The sequence below is a fragment of the Nothoprocta perdicaria genome, unplaced genomic scaffold (genome assembly GCF_003342845.1).
Source record: "Nothoprocta perdicaria isolate Ctin4 unplaced genomic scaffold, notPer1 scaffold_86, whole genome shotgun sequence".
NCBI classification, from domain to species: domain Eukaryota; kingdom Metazoa; phylum Chordata; class Aves; order Tinamiformes; family Tinamidae; genus Nothoprocta; species Nothoprocta perdicaria.
Window position 1 is genome coordinate 1,365,823 of NW_020456154.1, and position 10,768 is coordinate 1,376,590.

The window sequence follows — 10,768 nt, forward strand, 5'->3', positions numbered from 1 at the left end:
CCCTGTACATTTAGTCATCTTTCCTATGCCCTGGTGCTTCAGCCACCTTCCAGAAACAGAGTTTGCCATGTGGAGCTAATGTTACTCAGGAGCGTAGTTAACCTTTGTCAGTCTATGTAACTTTTGCTTTCCTTATGTTCCTACTAACACTTAGAAAATATTAAGGCTTTCTATTCTCCAAACATACAATTCTTTCTTCCTGACTTTCTTCCTATCTAGACCCTGCAAGTGTCCTGTTTTTTTTTTCCCTTGCTTTCTCTTAGCTTATTTAAATGTTTTCTCTGTGTATATCTGATGATGATTTGATACCATGTTGTTAAGATTTCTGGTAGGTTTTATCTGCTATCTGGATAAATTAGGTTGTTCTCTATTAGGAGAAAAATACTTGGCAAAAGAGTATGTTGTGTTTAGTATAGAGYTGCTTTACCAAAATGCTTCTTGTACTTCAGTTACACCCTGTTAATGGTAACTTCCTCCGACTCCGCCAAGTTCCTCCAATTTGGAAACTGTCTTTACTTACTCCCATTTCCCATGTGACTGAACCTGAAATTATTTCATTTTTTACTCTATGAAATAAGTCTTTAAAACTTTATTACTGTCTTTTAATGCACAAAAGGCAATACTTTTTAGTAATACGTATATGCAACATATTTCAGATGCTCTTGCAAGCAAAAAACAATAGAGGATRTTAGGAATAAAGTGCTTAAACTTTGCTGAATTCTTAGGTTTCTTACATAAAGCACTCTCAAGAATGTTTGCTTATTTTGCATAATTCTGGGAGGTGTAACACTACTGAATGGAGGCTCTGGCCTTATGTTAAACTCTGAACACAATGTAAGTTTGCATTCTAAATCTTATTAAGAATTTAATATTTCACAGCATCCCAGAATGGCTGATGTTGGAAGGGACCTGTAGAGATCATCTAGTCCAATTCCCTGCTCCAGTAGGGACACCCAGAGCACGGGTCATATCCAAGTTTGCCATATGTGTCTTTTGTGGCAATGAACTCTTTATAGCTGCTTGTTCTCGCTCTTTGTGGATGTAATATCTTTTAATTGTTTTTCAGTTTATAATCATGATGAGGACTCATTTTATGTACATCATGATATTATTTTGCCTGCATATCCTCTGAGTCTGGAATGGCTGAATTTTGATCCTAATCCTAATGAGTCATCAGGTAAATGAATGACAAAGGAGACTGCATGTGTCCAATAAAAACATTCTTATTTGAAGCATATAAATGTAGTGTTGCTATATAGTTTCCTCCAGGGATACTAGCAGAGAAATAAAACCTAGATGTTAAGAGGAGGAAAAAATGAATATCCTTTCTCTTTAGACTTGGTGATATAGTCATAATACCCGACTTAATGAAAATCTTGGTTTTACTGCAAATAGTAAAGTTGTTRTTAATTAGCAACTCAGGTAAAGCTCTTTTAAAAAAATCTTCTTTTCTTGGTTTACAAATGAAAACTTGATTTTGCTCAGACTCACTAATCATCTCTAAAGCACAAGCAAATTGATATGTACTTTTGTATTTAGTGACATCTTTCCCTGTATTTCACAGAATATTTTCATCTCACATGGAATGTGCTGATATATTTTTTCTTCCCTCGAATGTGGAGCTTTGTGCAGCTTCTTTAAACAATTAATTTTGCTAAAGAAAGAGTGTACTGGAGAGCAAGTTGTATTTTTCTGACCAYGTCTTTTGACAGTTAATATTTAAAAATTGGTCTTTGTCAGTTCTAAGSATGACAAATCTTTAAATAGATAATTCTAGAACATAAGGGTAAATGTTACTTAATTAAAGAAATAAGCAGCAACTAGATTGCTGAATATGCTCTTTYGTAATGCATTTGGTTTTCTTTCTGCAGGAAATTATGTTGCAGTAGGCAACATGACCCCAGTTATTGATATTTGGGACCTTGATATAGTGGACTCCTTAGAGCCAGTCTTTTCCCTTGGAAACAAGAAAGAGAAAAAGAAGAAGAAGAAAGGAAAGAAAGTAAGCATTGCAAAGATGCCCATTTTCTTGGATTGCAGAAATTCTGAGCAAGGTTGACATATTTTCTTTTTTTTCTATACTGAAAAAAAAGGAAACCATGTGCAGTCTAGTTTAATCATATCTGTCTTATAGAAAGTTGATGTCCAGGTGCGTTATAGAAGGTAACACTGTGGTTTTATCTAAGTAGTTTACAACTGCTGTTTTCCTGCGACTCAGTCAAATACTTGATTTCCTCTGAGGCACTAAAGTCTCTTTTAAATTGTGTCCCCATGCACAGGGTTTATCTACAGAAGGGACAGCGGAAGGGCACACTGATGCTGTGCTTGACCTCTCTTGGAATAAGCAAAGCAGGTAAATGACTTCTTCAGTAACATCCAGTGGATGGTTACAAATTAGCATGCTAAATTACGCATGCATTTTCCACAGAAATCCAAAGCCTTATGTATTGTAAGTTTGAGCTTGAGAATGGCATTAGAATGAATCAGAGTTTAAGCTAAGGTGGGTCCAAGACACTTGATGAATCAGCTGTCTTTAAATAGATGTACAAACCGGAGGAGCACAAAGGCTGCCCTGACCTGTGCCACTTTGCTGATGATCTGAAATGCCATTTCAGCAGGCAGAGGTAGCTATTAYAGTAGGAGCTCCTTGGCAGTCCTCCCTTCTGGCCTTCCGTTCCTCTTCTGACTTCGGCCCCAGTGCTCTGAGGAGGGGGARGAGTAAAGGGAGAACATAAAGCAGTAGTAGCTTAAGTACAGAAATGCCTCTGACTTCTTGGATTGTCTGAGCCTGAGATTCTCCATTGCCTAAATGAATGGGTAATGAAACGTTGCTACTGCGCACAAAGTTGGCTCGTCTTGAGGGACAGGTCAAGGCCAGTGAATGTGCTGACTGAAGTAAAGAGGCTTTTATTATTATTTATTTACRAGTTCACTTGGGTCATTTTAACAGTGCAGCTGTCAGAATTTTTGTGACCTGGACCTTGAAACTCATGTTCCAGTGAGATAACAGTCAGATAACAGACTTGCTTTTTTATTTTTTTCCTCCRCTGTCATAAATGTCTCTGAAGATGCCTGTGATGACTTCCACATGCTCCTGATCAGCAAGTGTCAACCTGCACTTTAAAATTTCTTGTTATTTAGACACTGAAGGAGGAACCACCCCCTTAGGCATTCAGGAAACATACCTAAATTGCACTCCAAATTTACTGTGCCGTCTGTTGTTTTCAATTTTCTATACATATATATGTGCACACAGAGTATGATCTTTCCATCACTCATATGAAACAGTTAATTTCACGTTGCCTGGAAGTGGTTGGCTGATGGCAGTATCTAGCCAAGTCACAGAAATGACAACTCTTAAGTGTCTGGAATATATAATTTTATATAAACCAGATTACAAACTCATTCATACCAGTAGATCCTCGAGGAGCAAAAGAAACTGTCTTGAAAGGGAAAAGTTTTGTACAAAATGAAGAGCTTGARGCACCTCATGTTTAGATGCAATTTTGTAAAGCAGGTCATGCTGTGACAGCTCTCTGTAAGYAGCTTTCTGTCTGTAGGTCATAGCGATGTTCCTGCAAAACGTTGGCCTAGCTTCCATYGCCTCTGTTCTTAACTGTCCCTTTCAACATGGTTCAAAAGAACAGCATTTTGAGGAGAAAGTCACCTCTTTAAGATGGAAACACCTCAGTAGAATATGAGGAGYGGAAGGACCAGTTTCAAACAGAAACAGCTTGTTAGAGAAATAGATCTGTATTTAAGAGCTCACTGGTAGTGCTTGTGCTGTGTGTTTGTCTGACGGACCTTTGTGAGTGTTTTGGGCTTTATCAATATAAAGTTTTCAGCTGCCTCTGTTGCTCTTAGCATAGTTGATACTTAAGTTGGAAGGTGGTTTCTGTAACCTAATTGTGAATCGTTAGTAATTGCTCTGATTTGGAGCCTTCTGTGCAGGGAGTTCAATATTGGGCTGCTATTAATAATGCTAACATGCCAGAGAGTGAAATATTTTGTTAAAAATAAGTTTCTGGCTTTTGGCATGTGCATATAGAAACAAACCTAAGTTGCTTAAGTAACATTTAAAAATACTCTCTTAATGCCTCAAAAAAAAAAAAGTGTCCAGCAAAGCCTTGCTTTGCTTAAAAAAAGCTTCCAGTAAGTAATTTTTCTTTTTTAAGGCATGTTGCCAAAAATAAGAGCAAAACTGTTGACTTTGTATTGAAACTCTTCTACTAATTCAATATAATATGGTCCCTTTGTAGTCCTTGCTTATAATTTACAGTTCCTTTCAGGAAGTTATTCCTCATGCTTGAAAGATACAGACTGTAGACCAGAGTGTACTTGATCTCAGAATCAGACTCTGTGGGACATTTGGGATTTTTGATTATTATTTGCTTGTGTCCGTAAAATACTTTAAAAATACATTTTTGGCTATCAGGAACGTGTTAGCAAGTGCATCCGCTGACAGTACTGTGATTCTGTGGGATATGTCCGTGGGAAAGCCAGCAGCCAGCCTGACATCACATACAGACAAGGTACGTAATTGTAGCTATGTTTCTTCCACTGTAAAATATGGAGAAAAATACTGTGAGTTATTTCATTACTGCTGGTCAGTGAACTCTTCAAACATCAAGTCAGTAATTTCCAAAAAAAAACACGCAAAATTGTGCAGAATTCTTCCAACTTCTGAATTAGTTGCTGTTGTGGACAGCACTTCCAGAAGTTTTATTTAGCTTATCAGTTAGAAAGACGGAGGGAAAACTTCACATTATTATTATTTTTTTAAACGCTTCTGTATAAACCCTCATGATTGGGAATCTCATAGGGCTGGTAAAAGCTACAAAAAATAGATCCCTGAGAATAGGCCAAATTGTAACCGTCTTTTACGGAAATAGTGAGTGTCAGTTGCAATCTGTTCTGGATGAGTATATTTTAAAATAAATGACAGCAAAATACCATAGTGGTGGGTATTTCAGAAACGAACCCATCTCACAGTAATTAAAATGTGAAAGTCGGCTATTTATAGCTGTAACCTTTGCTTTTAACAAAGTCACTGCCTTTGGCAAACTGCTGATTTTTTATTTTTCCTCTTGCTAATATATGTTTTTTTTGTGTGTGTGAAACCGAGGCAGCTTTTCTACCAGTTCCAGGTTTTTATTTGTTTGTTTGTCTGTTCGTTTTTACTATTTGAGGTACAAAGGGGACAGACATGTGGTTTTGCTCAGTTAAATGCCACTGGCCAGTATTTAATTCCTCCTGGGTGGTGGTGCCTGAACTAAAAATGATTGCTTGCATTTTTTTGATGGAGAATGAGAGATTCAACAAGCTTTACTGGAATATTTTTGAGAAAGTGTTTTCCTTTTGTGCTATGCTTGCTCAGCGAGAGATCCTACATATGCGCATGTTAAATATATATATTTTCCTCTCCTATAGGTTCAGACATTGCAGTTTCACCCATTTGAGACTCAGACCCTTATTTCTGGATCTTATGATAAGTAAGCAAGGGTAATGTTTTCAGATGTTATACTGAGGGTGGCTATAAACATTGAATTAAGCCCATTAAGTTGCCTCATGTTTTCGTATTTCAATTGCTTATAATTCTGCCAAATTTGAGTACTTTTTTTCCCCAGTAAGGTAGCCAGGTTTGAGTATGACCAAAATATGCAATTGTCCTTGCTTCTTTCTCAGGAGTGGCCAACTCCTTTAACCATTTGGCCTGAAACTTGCCGTGCCAAAGTGGCATATTGGCATAATGGCAGCTCCTGTATAGAAAGCACGTCCCTCGTGCCTGCTTGCCYAGACTTGGCCAAACCAGCCCTGGGGGCAGCTCTCCCATTGCTGCTCAGCTAGTCCGTCACTCTCTCGAGCACCTGTAAGCCAGGGTGCTCTCTTTGTAGGCTTCTGTAAAGCTGGCCACAGATTATTCAAGGAATGTGGGCAGATCCTTTCATAATGTGAAAGACCAATTAGGAATTGCTTACGTGCTAAAATTGTTCTAAGAACAATTAGAATTACAATTAGCCTGGTGAAAGAACTGAGAAATATGATTTCTTTGGCTAGTTATGGGATGGGGTGAGAATGGCTTTTACTGTGGATTCTGGCTAAGGTGTCACTAGGGGGCCAGCATCTCTGCTCTCCTACAGGAGCCTGAAGGACATTTTGGAGCTTGAGCAAATTCTGCCCCCTCTTGGGCTGAGCACAGAGCTCCAGGGACCTGCTGAATCCCAGCTGCTTTGTCCTTGTTAAAATAACATCTCCCTGAACACTTTCAAAGGTTTTTTTTTTGATTAAGGCATATTTGAAAGTGTTTGTGTATATGTCACACACTGATTTCCTAATTAGTACATTATTCTGAGCAGTCATTACTTTAATAAAGTCTGTTCATAATTAAGTGATATGTTTGCATAATTAGGGTCTCCTATGTGATAAGTATCTTGTGTATTGAGCAAACTGGAGCTCTCTTTGCTTTGTCTCAGAAGAACTGCTGTTTCTAACCAGCATGAAACATCGCAGCTTGTGCTCATAAGAGAGTTTCTTTTATCCGTTATGATCTGGAAGACTACGTGTTGAATTTGCTCCCATTTCAGTATCAGAATTGTAATTTGCGTGGGTCCTCCATAGGACAGGGATAGAAACAAGTTCCACCGAATCACGTTCTCTAGCTGAATTCCCGAAGGGTCTGGAAGCGACCGCTCATGTGGGCTCCCTTCCCGCAGGTCAGCCGTGCTCTACGACTGCCGAAGCCCTCGAGGGACGCACCGGACGTGGCGCTTCAGCGGCCAGGTGGAGCGGGTCGTGTGGAATCATTTCGCKCCCTGTAACTTCCTGGTGAGTGCACACGCCTCTGCTTCTGCTCTGCTGGCTCTCCTCGTTTATTTAACCGGGATTTTAGGGTTCATGGTGTTCCTAAATCATATAATGAGGCTGTTGGAGAGTGGGTCTCTCAGTGTTGTCTGGTTTAGAAATGTGTGTAAGTTGGGGGTGTTTTTAGGGTGTCTTTTTCAACATGTGTGTTGGGTTTGGTTACTCTTTTKTATCATCTCTTCATTGTGATAGAAGAAAAGCAATTTGTGCTGATCTTTTAATCCCTGTAGGAGTGGTGCCTTTGCCGTGTTGTCACGGTGTGCAAGGCTGGGATGTGTTTTCCTCTGGATAGTCCCCATAGATCCATGCAAAAAGGCCATTGCAGCTGAGTAGCAGTTTAYGAGAATTAAGATCCATAATCCTAACTCAGTGCTTCCCATCGGCACCAGAGGGCACTCTCCTCCTAGCTGGTGTAGAGTGAAAGTACCTTGTTCTCTGGAAATCCTTATTATAAAACTTTTAATCAAAAATAATTGTTTTAAATCCTGTCTATTGTCTCAACTGCGCTCCATTTTATTCTGTTGCTTTGTGCAACTAGAGTTGCTCAGGTTTGTTGAGTTTGATGTAGATCCATCTTAGTAAAATCGAGTTTAACTTTGCACTTATGCAGCCACTGGCTGGCACAAAAGGCTCTGTATTTCATTACCTGATGTCAAAACCAAGCCTAGTACCAGAGCCTTCTTCAAAATGTGAAGTAAGGAGTTTGTGCAGGGTAAGACTTGCAGGTGCCTCAGCGCCGCGTGGTTTGGGTAGCAAAGGAGCTCGGGTACCAGCCCAAGCCTGACCTCAGGGGGCAGGTAAGGTGCCCTGCCGGGAAGCAGCGCCAGTCCGATGAGCCATGTGCTTCGGGGCCCCCGTGGGCACTTATTTCGTGGGAGCCTTTTCAGGTGAACGCCTGTGGCTGCTGTTTGCAGTGTTGTGCCTTCCGCAGGCGAGCACGGAGGACGGCTTTGTGTACTGCCTGGATGCGCGCGCCGAAAAGCCGCTCTTCACCCTGAAGGCCCACGAGGAAGAGGTGTCAGGTACGTTGTGCCTCTTTTGTTGTGTGGATGGTGGGGGGATGCACTGCTGGGAGATGCCTCCAGCCAGCACAGCTGCGGGGCAGTGGCCACTTGCTTAACAAGGATTATGGGTTCTAATCGTGCTGGCCCATGAAACAGGTTTCTGCTGAGAAGCTGTTGTAAGGGAAGTCCTTGCTTTGTCCTTGCCAAAGGACAAAAACTATGGAAGCTAGGCTAAAAATAAAAGTTGATGATTGTCAACTGTAACGCCTACCTGTCAGATCCAGAATTATTTCATCTGGTATTCACTTAGGAGATTGCTTGGATATAAGGCATGGGATGGTCTTTACACTGCCTTGTTTGCTTCAATAGCTTGACCACAGTAGGAGCTTCTAAAAATCAGCTCAGAGCACCAGATCCGTTGTCCAAAATGGTGAAGGTACCCTGTCAAGGGCAGCAAGAGTGATGGTCTTTGGGAAAGGAATGAGGAAAGCTGCCTGGCGAAGCCCAGTTGTGTGGAGTAAGAGGAGTAACATCTTTGCATTGCGCAAGGAGCCCTACTGAAGCTCCCGTGGGACTGTTACTGCTTTCACTGGGGGAGCAAAGGCAGCCTGAAGCTCCCGTTGCCCTGGGGGCTCTGAGGCTGGCTCGGAGCGTGTCCTTGTGYGGGTGACGGGGTGCGCGGGCGCTGCCTCATGCTCTGCTCCATCCCCCAGGGCTGCAGCTCAGCAGTCAGGTCAGGGGGTGCCTCGTGACCTCATCTGCAGACAAATACGTGAAGATCTGGGATATCCTGGGAGAGAAACCAAATYTGGTCCATTCTAGGGATATGAAAATGGTAAAGTAACTTTCATCGCTTGATTCTAAGGAGGCTTGAATATGAACTATGTCTGTGTAATCTTTTTTCTTTTTTTCCTAACTTGTGTCTCTTTTCATAACTTGACATACTTTAGAAGAAAAAAAATTACATTTAAAAGTGTATATTCCAGGTAAATCATTCTCCTTGCAGTGCAATATTCAATTCAACATAGAGCCGACTCTGCTTCGAAGCCTTGGACCATTACACGGGCTGCAGGGTTGTGAAGCAGAACTCTGCATCCTCTAACCTGTACCTGTCAAGGCAAAGCAGGGATTCACTCTTTCTTTAAAGTACTTTGAACTCAGTTTTGAGGAACCAGCCAAGCTTTCATCTGGTAAACTTAGCTGCTGAAGTAGTTGAAGAAGTCCCTGTAACTGACTTAAAAGACCAACCCAGGGCCTGTTGTCTCCCCTTCCTCCCAGGGCGTGCTCTTCTGCGCAGCCTGCTGCCCTGACCTGCCCTTCGTCTTTGCTTTTGGGGGAGAGCGCGAGGGGCTCCGCGTCTGGGACATAAGCAGCATTTCTGCAGGTAACGTGCCTGTTTATTGGTGTCTTGTGGCTCGCCCACTGCYCTCGGGGTGAATTGCTTATTCAGTAAATGTGGTTCGGAGAGAAACTATAGGTTGATATTTTTAAAGAAATACCCAGAGGGGATATGTTCTCATGCTGTCAGCTTTAAAAAAGTAGATGGTTTTTGTTTGTTTGTTTGGGGTTTTAAGAATTGCACATTTATCTCTCCTTGCAGCAGAAATACAATACCTGCTTTCTCCTAAAACCTGTGTATGTAACTTTACCTTGATTACACCAGAAACATTATCATATACTGGGGTTCCTGTAGGAACAAAAATGAGGCCTGGTTTTGATCAGTTATCTCAGTTGCATTTGACTAAATGGCATGAGTTTTGGAGAAAGCTTTAGGAGGTTGGTCAAAACTAGTGACTAAAACCAGAATTAAATCATCTTAAGCTTAATGTTTTGCTGTTCCAACCTCATCATCCCTTTCACAGTCCATTCATACTTAAGCACAGGAAAACCTCAAGATTTCCTGGTGAGAAAGAACAGGACTTGTAATTTAAGTATTAGATATAGGAGCCTGTTCYGACATGTGAACTTCAACTCCCTGTCCTGGGAAACAGGGCAGAGCTTTGCAAACTGCATCAGATTAGGATTTCCATTCTGTGATGTTAATCCTGCTGTACTGCTCCTGTATCGGGGGGGAGGACACATGTAACCTCCTTTATCTGTGTTGCAGTGAATGAAGTTTTTGGAAACAGAGAGCGACTTGTTCTGGCTGGTGCCAACACCGTGCCCCGCAGCTCCTTGGCCAGCAGTAGCAGCAACAATTCAGAGACAGCAATGGAATCATGACAGACCAGACTTCCCCAATTCCAAGTAATTCATGGGACTGCCCATAAACATGTATTCTGCATCCTTCCCCTGCTTGGCAGGTGTTCCTAGAAATGACTTGAGGGTCTTGTGATCTGCATCCTTCTCCATCTCCTTCAAAGAAACATGGTGCTGGGGTCGTGCTCAAAGTTCCTGCCTCCGTCACTAGCCTTGAGAGGATTCTTGCTCCTGTCTGAGACTGTGACCCCTGAAACAGGGGGTGGTCAAATCAATCTGTAAGTCTTCACCAGAAGGAAGTGTTGCAGAGAAGTGTGGGTCCTGTGTGGCAAAGACGGTAAAACTATGGGCTAATAATGAAAAATATTTCGGACAGAACTGGTCTAGTGTAAAACATGCTGAACAAAAAGRGCCAGTGTACATAATCAAGGGCTCTATCCTTCAAGTAAGTTGTGACGATATTTACAGATTTCTAATACATTTTAAAAATTCTTGTTCATTTTTGTCTTCAGTGTAGTTCCTGGAATGCAAGTGAGATCATCAAGATCAAACCAGAACTACCCTCTTTCCCAGCAAAAGTTTCTTTTGCACAGTTCCACAGCACTTGGAGCTCACTGATAGTGCATCTCCCACCCTGTTCTACRGGTGATATTTAAAGAGAATTTGAATGGAAAGGGGAGCTCTTAGGCAGAAGAGGATGAACA

At 41.5% G+C, this 10,768-nt stretch overlaps 1 protein-coding gene across 1 annotated transcript in view; it reads left to right on the forward strand.

Moving 5' to 3' along the window:
* PWP1 (PWP1 homolog, endonuclein) overlaps nucleotides 1-10,768 on the forward strand; it is a 14,298-nt gene extending 3,530 nt beyond the window's left edge. The window contains exons 6-15 of the mRNA XM_026052236.1: nucleotides 1,067-1,177; nucleotides 1,872-2,002; nucleotides 2,280-2,353; nucleotides 4,436-4,532; nucleotides 5,431-5,492; nucleotides 6,714-6,825; nucleotides 7,793-7,883; nucleotides 8,579-8,700; nucleotides 9,144-9,249; nucleotides 9,973-10,768. Coding sequence (XP_025908021.1) covers nucleotides 1,067-1,177; nucleotides 1,872-2,002; nucleotides 2,280-2,353; nucleotides 4,436-4,532; nucleotides 5,431-5,492; nucleotides 6,714-6,825; nucleotides 7,793-7,883; nucleotides 8,579-8,700; nucleotides 9,144-9,249; nucleotides 9,973-10,088 — 1,022 coding nt within the window. The 3' untranslated portion in view covers nucleotides 10,089-10,768. The remainder of the gene's footprint in view (nucleotides 1-1,066; nucleotides 1,178-1,871; nucleotides 2,003-2,279; nucleotides 2,354-4,435; nucleotides 4,533-5,430; nucleotides 5,493-6,713; nucleotides 6,826-7,792; nucleotides 7,884-8,578; nucleotides 8,701-9,143; nucleotides 9,250-9,972) is intronic.